Source organism: Diabrotica undecimpunctata, chromosome 7, assembly GCF_040954645.1.
Source record: "Diabrotica undecimpunctata isolate CICGRU chromosome 7, icDiaUnde3, whole genome shotgun sequence".
Taxonomy (NCBI): Eukaryota; Metazoa; Arthropoda; class Insecta; order Coleoptera; family Chrysomelidae; genus Diabrotica; species Diabrotica undecimpunctata.
In genome coordinates, this window is record NC_092809.1 from 122,543,477 (window position 1) to 122,566,682 (window position 23,206).

Genomic DNA, 23,206 nt, shown 5'->3' on the forward strand with positions numbered 1-23,206 from the left:
TTTTGTGTTTTACTTTTTTAGAAATCTGTTATGGTGTCCATCGAGTTATTCCTTCTTAGTGGGATTCGCATATATTTCAGGCAATGGATATGCATAGTTAAACAAACCAAATTCACTGTAACTTTTTAATTATTATCCTTTTTACATCTTGATACAGCAAATTCAATTGCAAGAGCTGAAATTTTCTTAATTTTAAAATGTGCCGTGATCAGTGAAGTTTTTTAAGGGATACATAACACTGTAATAGCGAAATGTACATAACGAAAGTGGAATTTTTGCGAATCAAATTAACGATGGAAAAGTGAAGGAAAAAGTATGAGAGGTAATAAAGTAAAATGATAGGAGCAGGATATATGGACACCGTATGGAGAAACAAATACCTTACAATGGAAACAAGAACTGGGACATTCAAAATTACAATAAGGCTGATAATAGCATGCACTGCGCCTTAAACCGAAACAAAAAATTACTGAAGACACAGAAAATTTAAAGTTCTATAAAAAATAACAAACCAAACACTGACAGACAGAATAGGCATGGGAAAATTAGAACTATTTGTGGTATATATACACAAAATAAATCAATTAACCAAAAACAGGACTACATGCATAGGAGTTTACACTGGCAAATCAGAGTAAAAACTCCTAAAAATAAACAGCGTCTCAATTAACAAACTACGGTATTCAGATGACACTATGATTATTACTGACGACCCGGAAGCTCTTCAACAACTTCTAAACCAGTAAATTCAGGAAGGAGATCCATTCTACCTTAAAATAAATACTATTAAATTGGACAAAGACTGTATGACTTGCACACACTTCTAAAATATAGGTCAAACTGGCAACAGATGTTTGTTCTCAAAAAACTTGACAGTGTGTAAGACTTTTTATTAAAATCAGCTAAGTACTTTTGGCATGCCACATACCATCTTAAGAGCTTCCTAAAAAGAACAGTATTTTAGGGATTTTGTTTTTATAATTACAATGATTAAAAACGTACGTCTTATAGTTATAAATACCTCATGGAACAGTAATTTTCAACACAAAATGGTTAGATAATTGGTGTCAAATTAACCAAATCTCATAAAGCTCACCTTCGGGTAACCAGTAAATGAGACTCACGAACAATTAAAATAAATGATAATGTTCTAAACTCCCTCAACACATGTTAAATAAACTAAATAAATTTCTCTGTCTAAAGACAGGATAAATTTTGCAATTTAAATTGATTTGAGTATTAACACAGCTTTGAGGATTTCTTTTTAATTCCCTACTGATTTCTAGGTCTTCTAGTAAATTCATTTTAGTATAGTTGTTACTAGGTATGTTCTACTATCTCTTTGGTGAGTTTTGGTCATCATTTACACTTTAATATAGAGGTTGCATTGGATTTATTACCTCCTTCTTGCCTAATTCTGGCACAGCTGTTTTTCCCTCGTTTCAACGAGGCAGTCATTGGTATACCAATCACCTTTTAAATTTGATTAAACCCTTTTAAAAGGGTTTTTACCCTTATAACAGAGGCATTGGCCTTTTAATGTTTATTCGGAACGATTTTCGAAGTGGAAATTGAAACGACAATAAACTTATTTGAACCTTCAAGTGCGGCTTATTCCCATTAAAATAGTATCTAATTTAAAATGCGACAAGAAAATAGCTTCAGAACAATATTAATGTTTATTTATTGTGTTTTGTGTTGACAATTCCTCTTCCATGTGGTGTTTATAACCTCCAATAAGTTTTTAATCATTAAAATTGTAAAAAACAAATTCTGTTAAAATATTGTTCTTTATAGGTAGCTCAGCAAGCATGTGAAATGCCGAAAGTACTTAGCTGATTTTAACAAAAAAAATTACACATTGTTGCCCGTTGACCTACAAATACTATTAAATCGAAGATAATGGTTATTAGTAAGAGAAATATTTAATTACCAGACAAAAGAATATAAGGGCAATACGTAGAAATTGTATTTAAATAACTGGCATCGTTCAAATCATTTACATTTACGAACATAACATGGAGAGAAGTACTACTAGGGAACCGAAATACTTGGGGGTAAATTTGGACGGCACTCTCACATTTAAAGGTCTCCGATCGAAACCACCGTTGAACGACATCGCCTATAGCTTGGCAGAGAAGCGTCCGTTGCTGATGCTTTAACACCAACAGACGAGATAGCTATAGGCCATCAATTACCCTACACCACATGGAGATCTCTAAATAGATTCAGAACCGACACGTCACGGTGTAAGTCAAACTTAAAAACATGTGGCTATTCAGAAGATAGAGAAGACGTAGCATACGTCTTCTCTATCTTCTGTATGTTATATGCTACGTCTTCACTGTTCTTTTTTATGGTGTTGAATCGTGGACCTTAAACGAAGATATGTGCAGAAAACTGGAAGCATTTGAGATGTGGCTATATCAGAGTATGCTTAAGATCCCGTGAACTGACCGAGTCACAAATGAGGAGGTCCTCAGACGGATGAATAAGAAATGAGAGTTACTGATCACCATCAAATCTCGAAAGTTACAGTTCTTCGGACATATTATGCGAAATGAATCCAGATATGTTCTCCTTCAACAGTGGCGCACCCAGAATTTGTCTTAGGGGGGGGGGTTTTGAAATTTTTTATGCTACCTCCATTTTGAGTCCCTAAAATTTAGGTTTTAGTTTAATTTAAAGTACTAAAGATAGTAGTGACAAAGATTCAGGTATCTATTATCCTGCCTACCAACTAAAACCACCCTCTCTTACTTGTGCGCAGTTGACTGTCGCACGTACCGTACTCCGAAAGTGGGGTGTCCACTGTAAGGCTGACGACATTTTTGGAACACTCCATTCTCTTATCTAGATCTTATCTATTGTTCCGAAGCTATTTTCTTGTGTCATTTTAAAGTAATTACTATTTTAATGGGAATAAGCCCTAATTGAAGATTAAAATAAGGTTATTGAGAACAGTACGTCATTTCCTATGGGGATTCCCATTCCCTGGCAGTGGTTTTTCCAATTTTGGAGGGCTGCCTCAATATATAAATTAAACAGTAAGGATCACATACTGCATCCTTGTTTTAGTCCTTTAGTTATTTTATTGGCTCTGATAGTCTATATCCGATTGTTAGGTAAGTAGTATTATCCCTGTATACTTCTGTGATTATTTCTAAAAGGTATGGACTAATGTCGAGTTGTTGTTAAGCTTGCCACAATTTAAGTTTTGGAACTGTATTATACGCCTTTTCTAGGTCGATGAAGGCTAGATGTACTTCGGTACCAACCGCTATTTTTTTTCTATTAATTGTTGGAGTATAAACAAGTTATCAGTGCAAGATCAAAGATCAAAAATTCAAACGTCAATAATCTTATTTTAACCTTCAATTGCGACTTACTCCCAATAAAATAGTAATTAGATCTTATCTCTATCGATAGCCCAGTTGGTGTTTCTCTTCTTCTTCTTTCTTTTTAATGACTACTCGGATGTAATTGTGAACACTATTCCATTCCTTCTTTGTTTCCCGTCATCTTCACGATCATCTCTCTTACAGTCACAGGGTTCATAGCTATTTCTTTATACATTCTGTTTCTCTCCACTGTACATCTATTACACTTCAGCATTGTGTGAGTAATAATGTCGGAATATTCGCAGTATAGGTATTTATCTGTATCTGTCTTTCTGAACCTATGAAGATACGCCCTAAAACAGACAATCTACCCAGTCCCTTAGGCTCGGGATCAGCATCTTTGTCCACTGAGCAACGTCTTCCTTGTTGTTCCACTCTTCTTGTCATCTTTCCATTGATTTTTCCCTTTCTTCTTTTTTTTATAGCTGTTGTCAAATGCTTTCTTCTCCCATTGAGATGTCTCTTTTCTACAGCTAACACATACAGAGAAACACAACCCGTGATAGTCCACAAGGCCGCCGCAGATACAGTGTGGTCCTGTTGGCGCATGCTACTCGCAACAGACTCGTTCTGTCTACTTTTTTATGAGCCTAATATTAGATATCTATATCTAAGTATAATGAAAAATATTATTAATTATTGTCTATTTATACAATAATTATTGTGTTCTACATATTTAAAGTGGTAATTTAATTATTCAATCAGCGTTTTAGATTTTTGTATTGTGTGTGAAAGACAAGTTACATTTTCCAACTATTATTTATATATTGTTTACTGATGATGCCCTGGGGGGGGGGGGTTTAACCCCCAACCCCCCCCCCTGGGTGCGCCACAGTCCTTCAAGCCATCCTGCAAAGAAAAATATTTGAAAAACGAGGTCCAGGAAGAAGAAGAAGAACATCTTGGTTAAAGAACCTCAGAATTTGGTTCAATACAGCATCTGTGCAGCTTTTACGCGCTGCTGCAGATAAGATAAAGATTGCCATGATGATCGCCAACATTCGTAACGGATAGGCACATCAAGAAGAATACAGAAGATGACAAGTACGACTGCTACCAAATATAAAGTGATCCGGACAAGGAAAGTAAGTTTTTCAAAAATTATTAAAAAAATATAAATAACGTTATTTTAAATGAAAACAGTATTCGAATGTAAAATTTAAAAAGTATCATTCGATGTTTGAAATTTTTAGTTATTATCAAATCCCTTTGTAATATTTCGTAAACTATCCTATTCCAACCTCTAGTGGCCTCATTTAATATCATTTTATACAATACCTTCTGGTAAAAAAGAGTCAAACTATACAAAATATGGAAAAAAGTAAAGTTCGCGTGATCTTCTGCATAAAGTCTTATATTAGGGTTACAGTCGCGCAAGCGCCCCAAACATGACTTAATGATCACTTACGTAGCCGGGCCCGGTGGCTTTACGTGACCTCCGAAGCACGGTGACAGCTCGTATAATTTTTAAAAATGAAAATGTCTTTGTCGGTGCCGAGGATCTAACTCGTGCGTTCAGGTTTAGAATGCCAGTATCTTAACCGCTGACTTACTTCCTCTACTATAATATCGAAAGCCGACCGAGGTTTCTATACATGGTACAACTTTTCAACAAAGAAATTTATTGGAAACTAGTTTTAATTGGTAAACTTAATTCAATATATTGTTGCTTCAGATGCTAAAGAGATAACAAAATATTCTTTGGTAAATCATGACTTATCCGAAATAACTACTTCCAAACGATATAAATGTATAAAACTAACAGATTAAATCTTATAAAATACACATATTCCCGCAGTATAAAATAAATAATATAGTTTCATCCTAAAGAAGTGCACAATGCTTCAAAGATTTTCACCACCTCACTGTGTGGACTTGTATTTATTTAACCTATTAATTACAACGTCGCCAAGATCCTCGTGAAACCCACACACCCAGCTACTATAGTCTGACCACAACCCCAAAATAGAGCATAAAGCGGATTCATTGGTAAACTCGATGCTCTGTATACGAACGCCACCGCAGCACTACTCACTACACCGGTCACAGCTGGAGTTACCACACCCATGACTAGTATAGCTATTGGAAAGAATTTGCCGAATTTGTGTTTCCTAAGCGTTAGGAATGCTATGAGTCCAGCAATCTACACAAAAGAACAAACATTAGTTTTGTAAATATACACTGTCTTACCGGGCGTATAAGAAGTGATCTGGAATTATATTTTCCTGCGGTTACATCTGCAACTGCGATAGGCAGTAGCAACAGCAATGTGGTAATAACCAAAATTAATTTCCTTTACAGCCTGATAATTAACACTGAGTTAGCGATTACCTGACTTTAAAGTTAATATCAGGGAGAAACAATTCCAAACCACGACATATAAGCCCGGAAAAGAATGTATCAGTACGAAAATGAGTTTATACAGTACATTATTAAAAGTACCTGATACTGGCCTTAAATAATCTCATTCTTAGAAAAAATATTGCAAATAATTTTTTTCTAGTATAAATATATATTTTCAAATAATATTTTACCTATGGTGTAATAATATAGAATGGAAAGCTCTATAGGATAACCAAGTTAGAGATAAAGTGTCAACATTAAAAAGTAGAATGTTCATTAATTAAATATTAACTTTTTATTAGATAAAAAGAACGATGCGTTTTCTCCTTTTTCTTTGGGTGCTGTATGTAATGCAGCGTGTCAGGATTCATGCTGGTTAAAGAGATCACCCATGATCGCTGTTTAACAAGATCTACCAGTTCTCTTTGAATATTACCTCTTCATTTTAAAGTGGTAGGCATGTAACTCATGTAATTCTCCTAAGACACCACATTTCAACAGCTTTAACAAGATTCGGAGATCCTAAAGATACAGAAGAAATGAGAAATGTGAGAGTCACTTTAGGTGACCTGGTTTCATTTCCGTATATCGGGATAGGCCCTATGTTAAGACCCTGATTAGAAGGTTTAAAAGAACTTCACGCTATTAAATTTACTGAAGACAGATTTAGCCATTGCTATTCTTATCTTCACTTCTAGGTCGCAGTCTCATTTGCTATTCAAGGTAGTTATCAGGTCATTAAATCTTTCAATCCATTCTATGGCTCGATTATTTATTTTTAATTAAGCTGCCTACTTTAAACTACCACCGAGAAGACTCTACACTTGGAAGATAAATGCATAATCAGAGGACAAAATTATTAGGAACCAAATCGACTTCATTCTAATAAAAAATCGATTTAGAGACTGCATCAAATCAGTTAAAACTTATCCAGGTGCTGGCATTGGGTCTGATCACAATCCCATAATAGCTGTAACCCAATTAAAATTAAAAAAGGTGATCAAAAAGAAGTCTCGCAAAAATATTGATACAGCCCAATTACAAGACGAGAAAGTTAAGGAATCAGTTCAAAGACAACTGAACGAAAATTTAATTTGGGAAAATATTGGGGAAAATGTCGATGAGGGCTTAAATAAAATCGTAACAACATTAAAAGAAATCTGTGAGAAATTTACAAGGCAGGTCAAAGCTAAAAAAGCAGGCTTGGATGACAGATGACATATTAGATTTGATGGAACAACGGCGAGTAGAGAAAAACAACGAAACACTTTATAACAGCATACAAAAAGAAATTCGACGTAAAATACGAGATGCAAAGAGTCAACATCTAGCCAAACAGTGTCATGACATTGAAGAACTTAAAAACAGATACGACACGTCTAACATGTATAAAAAAGTGAAAGAAGCGGCTGGTATCTTCAATAAGAAACAAACTGCATTGCTACAGGATGAACATGGTAAAGTAATATTTGAAGTAGAGGACAAACTTAAAGAATGGGAAAATTACGTCACGAACCTATTCGAAGACGATAGGAGTAGTTCACCTCCCGATATTATTAACTGCGACGCACCCCTAATAACACGTTCTGAGGTTATAAAAGCCATACAATCATCAAAAGATGGTAGAGCGACTGGTCCTGATGAAATTCCAACTGAAATATACAAGCTTATAAATGATAACAATGTTTTAGGGGCTATAACTTCGTTTTTCAATACCATTTATACCAGCGGACAACTACCTAATGGTTGGTCTAATTCACTGTTTATAGCTCTACCTAAGAAGACAACAGCAAAAACCTGTGCTGATTATAGAACCATCAGTTTGTTAAGCCACTTATTGAAAATTTTTCTGAAGGTTCATGGTCGAATCTACAATAAATGCGAGGAATACCTGGATGACACACAGTTTGGTTTCCGTAACGGATTTGGAACGAGAGAGGCACTGTTTGGAATGAACGTACTTGCTCAAAGATGTCGAGATATATCTGTAGACATATACTGTTGTTTTATTGACTTCCAAAAGGCATTTGATCGTTTTAAGCACTCTATATTGATCGAAGCTCTAAAAGACATTGGCTTGAAAGGCATGTTCGAATAATCGCAAATTTATATTGGAATCAAACATCAGTTTTAGTAGATGGTGTGGAATCACAGGCTCTTAATATTAAAAGAGGAGTACGGCAGGGATGCCTCTTGTCACCTCTGCTTTTCAACGTTTACTCTGAAAAACAAGAAGGAATACTTATGAACGGTGAAGTCATCAATAATTTGCGATATGCGGACGTTACAGTACTCCTAGCTTCTAGTCAAGAAGATCTGCAAACAATACTTAATAGTGTCGTTGAGAGTTGTAGGGAGGCAGGTCTGGATCTGAACATACGGAAAACCAAAATACTCGTAATAAGTAAACAACAGCATATAAAACCGTCTATATATGTAAATAATACCAAACTTGAGCAAATTGATAAAATCGTTTACCTTGGACAGCAATTAAATTGTAACACAGAAAGTCACGGCGAAATTAGATCTAGGATAGAGCAGACTAGAGCGGCTTTTAGAAGGATGTCCAAGGTGTTATGTAACAGAGACCTAAAATTGGCATTGAGGATCCGCCTACTTCGCTGCTACGTGTTCTCTGTCTTACTTTATGGTGTCGAGTCCTGGACTGTGAATAAAATCGATCTAAATCGCCTTGAGGATTTCGAAATGTGGTGCTATAGAAGAATTTTAAAAGTTTCCTGGGTGGAGAAGATTCGAAACTCCACAATATTAGAATGTCTCAGCAAGACTACTGAGATCATAAAAAGCATCAAGCAGAGAAAGCTGGAGTATTTCGGACATGTAATGAGAGGTCCCAAATGTAGATTGCTACAAAATATCATGCAAGGAAAAATAGCAGGCAAATGCAGTCCATGACGAAGAAGAACCTCATAGTTGAAGAACTTGCGAGATTGGTATGGTGTTGATACAAGCATGCTATTTAGGGTGACAGTGAATAAAATTAAGATAGCTATGATGGTAACCAACGTTCTGAAAGGACATGGTACATGAAGAAGAAGAACTGATTATTATCAACTTGACTTTGCGATGTTGATATGAAGTCCGTACTTCTCTCCCACTATATGAATTATCTCTTGCAGTTTCTCTATATTGTTGGCTATTATAGCCGTATCGTCAACATATCTTAGTTTATTAAGAGGAATGCCATTTATTTTCGTAACTTTTTCGTTCTGTTGTGCTAGCTGAAATATCTTTTCTGCATAAATGTTGAACAAAAGTGGGACCACAATGCAAACCTGTATCAAGCCTTGTTTTAATTTGCTTTGTACACAGACCGTCAGCGATCTTTAGTTCTGCTTTTTCTGTACAAATAGCTCAAAATTCACATTGTCAAATGCCTTTTGGTAATCAATGACGCAAATGATATCTTTGATTCTTTAGATCATCATATTTTTGAACCAGCAGCTTTATGTAAATAAAGTGCCTTTCGTGTTCCTAAACCATTTTTGAAATGAAATTTAGTGTCTCACGTTCTTTCTTTACATTTGTTATAGATTCGCTTATGTATTACCTTTAGGAATACCTTTAATACGTGGCTCATTAAGCTGATTAAGCCCTGTTCTTCCCAGCTACTGGCATTGTGTTTCTTTGATATTACAATGAAGACTGATATCAGTCAATCTGTTGGTATTTTCCGTATTGTCAATCAGCAAATAAAATAAAACAAATTAATTTCCTATAGAAAAGCAGCACCTATAGTTCCTGATGAAGCGAATATAGTTCTTTCAAGTGGAGCCTTAGCCTTCTTTTAACTCAGACCGTGAGGCGTGGTGAAAAACTACATCCTACATGAGTTAACTCTATTAACGCAAATCATTACGAATCTGGATTAGAAGGACCATAATTATTTTCCTGTCTGGTAATGGGTTAGAATATTTCCAAGGTAATCACCGCAACATTTCGCACACCGTGTGCGAAATAAGCAAAGACATTCACCGACCGTCTGTGTATGAATTTGTATCTTTCCCGGATCTCTGATAAAGCAGGGAATATGCAGAAATAACGTTATAAGATCCTAATGATACCGATTCATACACGAAATGTTTGACGAATTGTACTGTTGCGCCATATATACAGGGTGAGTCATGAGGAACTTTACATACTTCTACCATATGTAGAGTCCCTCAGGGAGCATATCATGTGGCCACTTCTCTTCTTAACATGCCATACACCAAAGTGCGTAGGCGACTATCTCATTACTAGAATTCTGTTCTTGGCGGCGTGACACAGCTCGCCTGTATTGTGTATTCCTGTACATTCTTTAATATTCCTTAACCAGGATAATTGTTTGCGGCCGGCTCCTCTCCTACCTTCGATCTTCCCTTGTAGGATTAACTGTGGTATTTCATATTTTGCTCCTCTCAATATGTGCCCAAGGTAACCAATCTTGCGTTTTTTAATGAATTCAAAGAGTTCTCTTTCCACGCCGGCTCTCTTAAGGACGTCATCGTTTCGAACTCTATCCACCCAAGGTATGCGCATCATTCTTCTCAATGACCACATTTCAAATGCTTCAAGTTTGTTGATAGATGTTTTTTTTCAAAGTCCACGTTTCCATGCCATAAAGCAAGATGGACCATATGTAGCACTTGACCATTCTGTAGCGTATTTCGAAATTTAGGTTTTGATTACATAGGAGCGGTCTGAATTTCACAAAAGCTTGTCTTGCCATTTGTATTCGGGATTTTATCTCTTGTTGTGGATCCGATTGGTCATTGATTGTGGTGCCAAGGTATTTAAAAGTTTTCACGCGTTTTATGCGATCGTCACCTATGCATATTATCGGGTTTTCTGGAGGGTTTCTGCTAATGACCATATATTTCGTTTTCAAAATGTTGATTTTGAGGCCATATTTTTTTCCTATGCTATTCACCCTATCAAGTAATAACTGCTGATCTTCCAAATTATCAGTTATAATCACTGTGTCGTCCGCATAGCGTAGGTTGCTAATTGGTATGCCGTTCACCTTAATGCCTAATTCCGTGTCTTCTAATGCTTCCGCAAATATATTTTCAACATATAAATTAAAAAGCATCGGAGAGAGTATGCAGCCTTGGCGGACACCTTTCCGGATTTCAAATTCATCCGTATATTGGTCTTGATCAATCCTCACCTTTGCCATTTGGTTCCAGTATAGATTCTGAATAATTCTGATCTCCTTCTGGTCCATGTTGGCCCTATGTAGTGGTTCCATCATGATATCATGTTTAACATTGTCAAATGCCTTCTCGTAGTCGATGAAGGTGAGGTAGACATCTTTTCGTTGATCTAAACAGTTTTGTATTAAGGTGTTCAAACATAAAATTGCCTCTCTTGTTCCTAGTCCTCCCTTAAAACCGAATTGTGTTGACCCGCTAAGTTCTTCTAGTATCTTGTACATTCTTGAGTGTAATATCCTAAGGAAGAGTTTCAGCAAGTGACTCATTAAACTGATTAAGCGGTGTTCATTGCATTTTGTGGCATTAGCTGTTTTTGGGATCATCACAAAGGATGACTGCAGCCATTCTCGAGGAATGTAACCAGTATCATAAATTCTATTGAACAGCTTTACCAAGATTTCGATATTCTCCTCGTCTAGTAGTTTTATTGCTTCTATATTAATTTCATCTGGACCTGTTGCTTTATGCATCTTTGTGGTTCTAACTGCATATTCTATTTCACTTCGCATTATTGATGGCCCTGATAAGTTTTCGGAAGGAAGTTTGCGCGTTGGTTGTGTTGGTCTTTCCTCATTAAAAAGTCTTTCTGCTTGCGTATTCTTGTTCTGTGGTGGCTTTTGTGTATATTCGATATTTCTTTGATCTTCTTATGTAGTCCAAAACTATCTCCTTTTTCCTGCAATTGTTCTATTTCGTTGCACCTTTCCACCATCCAACGTTCTTTTGCTTTCTTAATTGCCTTGTGGCCACTAAAAAATGTCAACTCCTCTTCTTTATTAATTAACAGGGTGATTTGTGTAATTGACCATTTATTTCATTTTACTGTAGTGTTTATACGGCTCATTTGATTTTTTTAATTTTTGCATGATACAGTACACTACTATCAAGCATTCGACTGGTATTAGCCAAACTAAAAAATTCCAGGACTGGCTTTGGAAAAATTAATTTAGGGATTCGTATTAAATATTACACCCTGTATATATATATTTTTTTGAAAATGCAATAAGTTATTTTCAAACTACATAAATAGCCAATGAAAACGACATATGCGACAATGTTGTCGCACTTTTATTAAATTTTTAGTGAACGATCAAATCTTACCAAAAATAGAACAACCATAATGAAGTATCAAATTATAAGGTAATTAATTTAAACAAATGTTATAAATTTCAAACATTTTAATTGAAATGATCAACTGAGTCACTGCACAACAAAAAACAGTAACTACTAACAATAACGAAGAACAATTTAAAAAAAAACTAAAAATATGTACATAGTTATGATAAACCCATAAATTAGAACTGGAAAAGATACAATAATGGTAACAAAATAAAAATAATTCAAAATAGATTTTCGAAATGGAACCCTGCAGCCTGTACACATTTTTGTTGCCGAATTGTTAATTGACGTATTGAATTACGGATACTCTGGGGATCGTTTCTAATAGTATTACAACAATGTATAATTCTATCAATTAATTGTTGTCGGTTATTAATATTCACTGCGTAAACTAGTTGCTTCAATCGTCCCCAAATATGGTAATCAACGGGATTGAAATCAGGGGATCTTGAAGGCCACGAAATAGGACCTGCACGTCCTATCCACCTGTTGCCATAAACATTATTGAGATGTTGTCTCACTGCCAGTAAAAAGTGTGGGGGTGCCCCATCATGCCGAAAATACATCCCTCGGATAGCAACGTTCGCGTTGGCAAGCAAATTCGGCAAAATATTTTGTAGAAAGTTCAAATAGACCTGCCCTGTTAAAGGACCATCAAAAAAGTGAGGACCTACTAATTGGTTATTTATCACACCAATCCACACGTTAACCGAAAACCTTAACTGAGAACGACGTTCTCGAATAGCATGGGGATTTTCTTCTGCCCACACATGTGAATTTCGTGAATTATTTATGCCGTCTCTGGTAAATTGGGCTTAATCTGTAAATAGTGTCCTGTATAGCGTTGGTCGATTATTGTTAATCCATCTACAAAATTCCAACCTATCGATCTCATCTCCAGCATGTAGTCGCTGAACCATTTGAATGTGATATGGGTATAAATTATTTTTTTGTAAGACTCTACTTATTGTAGGGTTTATAGTAATGGCGTCCATAATGTCATCTTCCTGCGCTTCATCTACATGTCGCTCTGTTGTTCCACTAGGAAAAGAGCCATTTTCTCGCAAATAATTAAAAACTGACCCAAATGTTGGATGACTGGGAGTTCGACGATTAGGAAATCTCCTGCGATATTCTCTACTAGCAGCCCTACCATTCCCATTACAGAATCCATAAACAAATATTATGTCTGCATATTCTGTGGTCGAAAACTGATGTGGCATTTTGAACGAAAGTAACAAAAGCTCTACCAAAACTAACACAATGTACTTAACGTAGATATGACAGAAGAAATATGTATTCTTGTACACATAAATAACAATTGATAATGACAATAATGACAATGGGTATAAAATATCAAGAAACGTCAAACGGTCAACGCCAACCTTCATTTTAAACTTTTTTAGATTTATTTTTATTTAGTACAGTTGATGCAATGCATTATTATTTGACATAAAATTTTAATCATTTACAATCAACAAAAACTAACACATACAAGAGGTTTGACTTTTTAATCAATTTAATTTATTATTTATCGAAAATAATGCCCCAATACGATCTATGAGTAAAAATTTAAAATTGAAAAACAATTGATTCTATCGTAGAGATAATACAAAGTGACAGTAAAGATGTTAATTTTCTACGTATTAGATTATGTTGTAGGAACTCATTTTAATTAAAATGTTTGAAATTTATAACATTTGTTTAAATTAATACCTTATACAGAATGACACAGAACAGAATGACGGTATTAGATTTTTGTTTTGATAAAGTGCAGCAACTGCACAGAGCAGTGGCTATACCGTTCTGAAGAGACTTAAGGAGGTCGAAATACGTATCAACGGTTGTTGCTGCACTTTATCAAAACAAAAATCTAATACCGTCATTCTGTTTTGTTATTTACTTCGTTGGAAGTACGAGAAACTGAATTCACTACGAATTTTGACTAGGATGAACGGCTTGTGGAATGCAATTTTAGATTCCCTTGCCGATTAATTCATCCAGCTGTTTGTTTCGCAAATTTTAGGAAACACAGTGGTTAAGATTTGAATTCGGTTTCGCTAAGTAGAAATCGTTTGATTTCTCTTTTTGTTTTTTAATACCTTATAATTTGATACTTCATTATGGTTGTTCTATTTTTGGTAAGATTTGATCGTTCACTAAAAATTTAATAAAAGTGCGACAACATTGTCGCATATGTCGTTTTCATTGGCTATTTATGTAGTTTGAAAATCACTTACTGCATTTTAAAAAAAATTTATACAGGGTGTAATATTTAATACGAATCCCTAAATTAATTTTTCCAAAGCCAGTCCTGGAATTTTTTAGTTTGGCTAATACCAGTCGAATGCTTGATAGTAGTGTACTGTATCATGCAAAAATTAAAAAAATCAAATGAGCCGTATAAACACTACAGTAAAATGAAATAAATGGTCAATTACACAAATCACCCTGTTAATTAATAAAGAAGAGGAGTTGACATTTTTTAGTGGCCACATGATATGCTCCGTGAGGGACTCTACATATGGTAGAAGTATGTAAAGTTCCTCATGACTCACTCTGTATGGCCTTTCAATTCATCATAGCGACAACGAAGCTTTTGCTGAAGTGTAAACTTTACATATTGTTAAAATAAAACCAGTCCAAGTGACCTTCTCGTCTGTTCGAAGGGAATCGCCGGAATTCTAGTCTAACGGTTGTTTAGTATAAATATAGAGGAACCTTTTATTTAAGTTACAGTTAGTTTTGAATATGAAGTCGAGTTTTTAGTCCGAAATAAATATTGTAAATAAATGATATAAATTAAAGTAGTTGTGTTCTAGTTCTTAGTGATAAGTGTAAAACTGTAATAAATAATATAAAGATTCCAATAAACTTGTAAATGTTATAAATATAGAACCTTTGATAATAAATAGGATTAAATAATTATTTAATTAAATAATTAATAATTAAATTGGATTAATAAAAACACTACAATATATATATACATTAACCAATTAGGAAATACTTACAGTATGAACAAATAAAGATGAAAAAAAGGCCCATAGGAAGACATGGTACCACATTTTGGTGAACGTGTTGAGTGCATCAGCCTGTTGTAGCCAAAGCACCGTGCTCACCGAATCTAATTCAGAACTTTTGGCCATTTTCACTGATAGTGTTTCATTTTCTTTTATGTTACACTTTCTAATTTATAATCGGGATCTTCCATTTTTGATAATTTAAATTGTCTGAAAATAAATTAATATACCTTGGTTAATACATCAGTTAGTATTTACATGTTACAGTGAAATGAAGGAAATAAAAGAATGACACTAACAAATTCTACCCATAACTGCTGAGTTTCCGATGCCTTACATCTTAGTGTTGTGTCAATCGTTCATTTTATAAGGACCGAATCAATCAGTGACCGACTCTGAAAACGACCGGATCATTTCAATCGTTCGTTCGTTTTAATACTTTTCGGTGCCGTTTAAAACAAATAATAAGTAACCGATTGATTGAGTTGAATCGACTGAAAACCGGTAGTATTGCTTATCGTATTTCATATATCTGTATTCACCTTTATTGTCCTTGATACGTTTATGTTAGTGTGAGTAGGGCTTAACTTAGATTCTGGAAGAAATATTCGAGAAGCTAGATTTTATTATGTTTCTGTTTTTAGGTTCTTAGTGTAACTCAGAAATAATTATAAATTTATATGGAAATATGTGCTGCATCCAATTATAAATATTTATTGTCATTGTGGAAATTTTAATTTTGAGATATTTTATGATTTTAACTACCTAATAACTATTAACAACACAAGCGAAAGCAATCGCTTGGGCCCGATAGAATATTTTCCAACTCCAATACTCCCGGTCTGTAGCTAAGTCGCTGCCTTGCACGCAATTCTTAATTCAATATGTAATGTATTATTTTTGGGTTCAAAGGAGTAGTGATGCGAATATAAGGTGTTGCTCCCTGATAACACCTCTAGCCACTCCTACTCAATTTCTATCCTCAGCTCCAAGAAGTGTAACTTAATCACACGGGTGGACCCTGGCAAACCTGAGCAATCCGGATACCGGATACTGGGTAACCAACCCCAGTGGAAAGTAGAGTCAGGGCCGACGAGGAAGGGAGAAATGGTCCTCCGAAAAGGGGGTTAGGCATAGGGATAACAACCTTATCCTAGAAAACACACATGTTACGAATGTTCAAGGAAAGAAAACCGGACTGATCAAACGACAACGACTGCGCGAGAAAAAGGTACATGCTTTAAGAGTCGCGACATGGAACATCCGATCCCTATACAGATCGGGAGCCCTCCAAAATCTGCTCGGTGAACTGAATAGATATGACATAGATATAACATCTCTGCAGGAAATGAGATGGACCGGGAGTGGCACCATTGACAAAAGACAGCCCATTATATTCTATAGTTGCGACGCTAAAGACCACGCACTAAGTACTGGCTTAATTGTAAATAAAAACACCTCATAAGAGCCTTTCGCGCTATGAACTCTAAAATGTGCAACCTGAGACTAAGGGGAACATTTTTTAATTATATCATCTTAAATGTACATGCCCCTACAGAGGAAAAGGAAGACGATGTCAAAGAAAAATTCTATGAAGAACTAGAAGCTGTATACCATTCATGCCCAAAGAATGACATCAAAATTATTTATGGTGATCTCAACGCAAAAATAGAAAAAGTGCAACAATACCTACCAACTATAGGTAAGCACAGCCTTCATGAGGTATCCAATGACAATGGCATCAGACTAATAAATCTACCAACTTCCCTTAACATGGTCATTGCCAGCACATGCTTCCAGCGAAAAAATATTCATAAGGGAACGTGGAGATCTCCAGATGGGGTAACAGTAAACATGATCGATAATGTTATTATTGACTCTAGACATCACTCAGACGTAACAAACGTATGCAGCAGACGAGGGGCAAATGCAGACTCGGATCACTACCTAGTGGAAAGTAGAATAAGAGCCAGAATCTCAAACATTAAAAAAGAAAAGGGATCCAAAATTGAAAAATATGAAATAAAAAACTTAGCAGACAACAGCAGAAAGGCAAAATACAAAGAATATATAAAATGAAGGCTAGAAAACAGACAAAAGCACGAGGATATAAACAGAGAATGGGAAGCGTGTAAAAACATCATACAAGACGAAGCCACCAAAGAGACCCTGGGTCTACAAAAAAAGTCAAATCAACTGAAGGACAGTGGTTCGATGAAGAGTGTAGTAACTTAACAGGGAGGAAAAATAATGCATATCAACGACTACAACAACGACATAGAACACGAAAGGCAGAGGAGGAATATACAACGCTAAGTAGGGAAGAGAAGAAAATACATCGCAGAAAGAAAAGAGAACACATAGAAAAAGAACTCCAAGAATTAGAAGAACTAAATAAACCATCAGAAAACAGAAAATTTTACCAAAAACTTAACAAAAGTAGAAAAGAATTTAAACCAAGAATAAGGATGTGCAGAGATAAAGAAGGAGATATAGTAACTCAAAAGAGTGAAATACTACAAGATGGACAGAATTCTTCAAAGAAAAGTTTGAAAAAAACGAAGATCCACTATATGATGGAATTATACTGGATCAAACGGATACCAGAGAAATAACCCTCCCACCCTTCAGTATCTGAAATGCAAGAAGCAGTTACCAGACTTAAAAACAACAAGTCATCTGGATTAGACAACATTAGCGCAGAATTAATAAAGGAAGGCGGAGACTCCCTATTGAATGCGATACACGAACTAATAGTGAACATATGGAATAATAAACAACTGCCACAAGACTGGAATACCGGAGTAATTATCCCACTACATAAAAAGGGAGATCAGCTTCAATGTAAAAACTACCGGGCAATAACGCTACTAACTCTGGCATATAAAATACTGACAAATATTGTGTATGACCGATTGAGACCATATGCGGAACAAATAGTTGGGGGATATCAATGTGGTTTCTGCAGGCAGAAGTCCACAATAGATCAGATCTTCGTCTTGAGGCAAATCTTGGAAAAGACTAGTGAATTTAATATAAACACACATCATCTTTTCATTGATTTTGAGAGTGCCTATGATAGCATCCATCGAGAATTTCTAATCCATGCATTGAAAGAGTTTAATATTCCAACTCAACTCGTTGATATAGTAAAAGAAACACTTAAAGTACAAAGCTAAATTCAAATTCAAAACGCACTAACAGATACAATATATGTCAGAACGGGCCTACGACAGGGAGATGCACTATCCTGTATTCTATTCAACATCACATTAGAGAAAATAATTAGAGAGTCAAAAGTCAACACTAGAGGAACAATAATAACAAAAAGTGTACAAATAATGGCATTTCCAGATGATGTTGATATCATAGCTAGAAGCGAAAGAGAGATGATAGAAGCATTTAATGCGATAGAAAGAGCGACACAAAACAGTGGCCTAAACATTAACGAAATAAAAACCAAATACATGAAGGCCAGCAAATCGACAGGCCAAAGAAACCTACAGAATCTGAAAATAGGAGACTATGACATCGAAAGCGTGAAAAATTTTACATATCTAGGTTCACTAGTTACCGCAGATAACAATGTCAGTGAAGAAGTTAAGAGAAGAATACATATCGCTAATAAAACATATAATGGACTAATTAAACATCTAAGATCTAACAACCTCACAAGAAAAACCAAATGCAAAATATACAAGACCCTGATAAAACCGTTACTTGTATATGGATCACTATCGAAAAGCGATGAGAACCTATTAGGTACGTTTGAATGAAAAATCCTTAGGCACATATATAAGGGGGTGAAAGAAAATGACATGGAGCAGAAGATATAATTTTGAACTACACACAGCATACAATGAACCCGAGGTCATAACATCCATAAAGATTGGACTTTATGCCCTCCACATGAGATGACTATGCCCTCAAATTGTTCATGCAGAAATCCAATATGGCATGATCTGTGTGGCACATGACGCTGTTCTGTTGAAACCCTGTGTCAATATGGTTCTCAAAAAAATATGGGTTGATCATACCTCCAGTCCTCCAACCCAAAATCCACACAAAACACTTTTGCAGGATGCATGGGATAGTCATCTGGATTGGACCCAAATCCTGTTTGTTGATGTACCCATTCATTCAAAAATAGGCCTCATTGCTGAAGATGATTTTTCAATGAAAAGTATGATCAAGTCCCAACTGCTCCAGAACCCACTTAGCAAACACATATCATTATCTATGGTCGTATATCTTCAGCTTCTAGGTCAGTCGAATTTTGTACAGGTACAGGCCCATGTCAACTTGAGATGTACCTTCAACAATATGGCTACTATTGGTAAATTCCTATTGGAAGACTGTACAACCAAATTAAGCAATTCTCATATATATATATATATATATATATATATATATATATATATATATATATATATATATATATAGATATATATAGATATATATATATATATATATATATATATATATATATATATATATATATATATATATATATATATATATATATATATGAAAATTACTGAGTTCTCGGGAAGAACCGCGTTGAGAATTTAAATTCTTCCCGAGAACTCAGTAATTTTCATTTATCTGACCGCGGAAACTTATCCGAACATATATATATATATATATATATATATATATATATATATATATATATATATATATATATATAGTAGACGAAATTAGACATAGCTTTGGACATCGTGTGTTAAGACTACTGCCCTATCATTGCCAATTCAATCCAATTGAATATATTTGGGGGATATGCAAAACATAATATTATGATAACCATATTGGATACAAAGGTTACAGTAACGAGGCAGTCTTGCAAACATGGCAACAAGCATTGGATATTGCCACTTGTGAAATTTGGGAAAAAAGTGTAAAAAAATGTGAAGACTTAATTAAAGAATGGTGGATCTGTGAAGGTCGCATCGAAGCAGTTAATCCTGTTATAATTTACCATCCGAATGAGGATAGCGACCATAGTGATTATGACTGTCAATCTGATGGTTGATGATAGTGTTAGGAGAGAAGGAGAATAAGTAAGTTTTTTTGTTTTTTTTAATACTAATTGAATATTCAACTAAATAAATTGCCCTATTTAATCACTTAAGTATTGTTACACTTTGTTTAAATCACTTAATTCAAAAACCAACTTATTTACAATACTAAACTCAATGATAGTAATTATATACTTCAAAATCTGAATTACAACTGTTCTATAAACTATTAACTCTATATTTATATCATGACTTCATATTTAAATCTAAGGTTTATATCTGTTATAACAGTATTTTAAAAATGGGGAAAGTTTACTATTGTACAATTCTGCACATTGGACCAATTAAATTGATACCTTAAACCGAAGTTAAAACAGTCGTATATTTGAGGAATGGAGTATAATGTATATTTCAGATATCTAAAATATATATTTTTATTATCTTTCTATATATTTTATTGTTCTTTGAGTGTTTTTTTCTAATTGGCAAGTTCATTGTTCGATATTCAGAGAAAGGTTGCTGCATTCGTGTACCTGCTGTTAATATTTTTTTGTGCTCCTATTTTTTTTTCAGAAGCCATATTATGTTGTTATAACCAATCATACTACAGCCAATATGATTACTGTACATCTTCCATTTGTGTAACATTCTGACTAAGGTTTTAGTGTTAACTACTAATTAAGTAGCCTCGACCAACAGCTCTATATGCCCACTAAAGCTTGGTGGTATCTCAGTTAAATCAGTAATTGCAAAATTCCTTGTGGCTGTGTAGATGATCCAACCTAGGCCACTCGCTTGCTAAGCTAGTACCATAGCCACCTGAGCTATGACAACCATGTGCAGCTTATTTCATCTAGTACATATCTTACGCTGTAAAAGTAGTCCAGAGATGGAAGCCCCAAGGAAACAGAACAAGAGGAAGGCCCCGTAAAAGATGGATAGACGACGTAGAGAGGGATCTTAAAACCATGAACATCAGGCAGTGGCGAAGGAAAGTATCCGACAGGGCAGAATGGAAGAACATTGTTAAGCAGGCCAAGACTCACAAAGGGTTGTAGCGCCATTAGAAGAAGAAGAAGAAGACATATCTTACGCTAGTTCTCATGATAGGATCTTGTGCCAGTATCTATGTAAGATGATTATTAGCTTCTGCATAATATTATTTTAGCTTAGCTTATTTAATATTCTGTCAGTACTGTTACTTTTCAAAGTTGCTGTGTTCTATCAACTCATTAAAGTCCTATTTTAGATTCAGCTCTCTGTTTCCAGTGCATTAAATACTATATATCCTATTATTCTATTTATTTTATTGATTTGACCATTTCCTTCTTTCTAGTTTGATTTTTGATAGTTTTTAAGACCAAATCATTTATTTCCATTATCTGCCTCATTACCTTCATTTCACTATAGTCAAAGAATCAAATATATGTACACAAAATGGAATATAATAATCATAAAAACATCAAAAACTACTCGAGGACATAATTATCACATTACTACACCAACTGCAGTATAAACTCAATAAAACATTTACATATTTAAAAAATAGCTACTTCTATTTCAAAATCAACAAAAACAGTGATTATACTTTATATAAACTAATAAAAATCACTATCAGAAATATATTTAAAAGAAAAATCAATAAGTACTAACTTATGAATTATTTGATTTATTACTTTGAACCTAAATATGTAACTAAACTACTGATAAATAAAGATACTAAGTACTGAACAGAACAAAACATACTCTGTAGTGTTGAAATCAGAGAATACATACATATGTGATACATTTACTAATACAATGTCATTAATTCAAAAATTCTCTTAATATTTCTTTAAATTAAACATTTATTTTTTAATTGTTAACTGTTTATTAAACTAATGATAATTCAAGCTCTATTGAGCATGAGATTTAATATATTTAATTTTATAGAAAATGTTATTTCTAGTATCCAATTCCAATTAGATAACAGTGAGAATTGTACTGTATCTTCATTAAATGTTTATCAGGTTCATTAAGTATTAATTCATAGAAAATATAATGATTTTATAGATATCAAATATTTATAACAAAATTATCAGTTAATTTTGTTACCTAACCATTGATATTTTCATACTATCTTAAACAACAGTATATTGGATCCCTGTGTTTATTTAAACAGGCAAAAACAACATTAGGATCTAATTAGAACATGCCATTACCTGAAGTTTACGATCCTTGTATTTACACGGGATAATTAAATCAAAACAATAAGCAATTAAACATTTCATTATATTCTGTAATAGTTTGGAAAAAGTAAATAGGTACATTTTAAATGCTTATTAAATGAAGATATTATATTATAATGACCAAATTTCCATAAGTTTGATTTACAAACAATTTTCAATTGTCGAAAATAATTTCGAAATGTGCATGAATATCTAAAGATCTTTATAAAATGTTTAAAATCCACAAATTATCTAAGGGATTAAAGATCACTTATTTGTATAAAAAAAAGTATTATAATTATATAGCAATACATACCTTTTCAAAATGTTACGTCATGAATATTCATTACATGTTGACTTTTCTTAATTAAACATTTTTATTTAAAAAATATATTCTAATTATTCAAAATAAAAATAAACACACTCCATCAAAATTCTTCACTGACATTTACGAACACGACAAATAAGTGACAGCTGGAGTCAGAAATACCAACTAAACATCGATTTTTAAAAAGTCAAATTTCATGCTTCTTGTAATTTTTCTTTTAGGCAATCATAAAAGATTTGGTAGTTTCAATAATACTTTTGACTGTTATTATTATATAGTAGAATAGGGTATTTATTGCCGTTTTAATTATATGGCTGTGCAATTCTGAAATAATAAGCTGATATCTTTTACCCCACATTTTATTTGCACATAATAATATTATAATTATTATAACTTGTATAGAGATACGTAATCCTCGGGTTCCAAATTGTACATTAAACTATGCAAATACGTATTGATAAGATAAATTACAGATTCACTACCGATACTTTAAAAAATAGGATTTAATTGTTTTTAAAAAGCGACAATTTGGTATTCCATTTTCAATG

The 23,206-nt window shown here is 34.1% G+C and overlaps 1 protein-coding gene across 1 annotated transcript; it reads right to left on the bottom strand.

Moving 5' to 3' along the window:
• Window positions 1–2,331: 2,331 nt before the first annotated feature.
• LOC140445768 (transmembrane protein 170A) lies at window positions 2,332–22,779 on the bottom strand. The gene is made up of 3 exons (XM_072538099.1): window positions 22,647–22,779; window positions 15,094–15,312; window positions 2,332–5,544 (listed from the first exon to the last, which is right to left on the bottom strand). The coding sequence occupies exons 2-3, from the start codon at window positions 15,226–15,228 to the stop codon at window positions 5,299–5,301; spliced, it is 381 nt and encodes a 126-aa protein (XP_072394200.1). The 5' UTR covers window positions 15,229–15,312; window positions 22,647–22,779; the 3' UTR covers window positions 2,332–5,298.
• Between the last annotated feature and the right edge of the window lie 427 nt (window positions 22,780–23,206).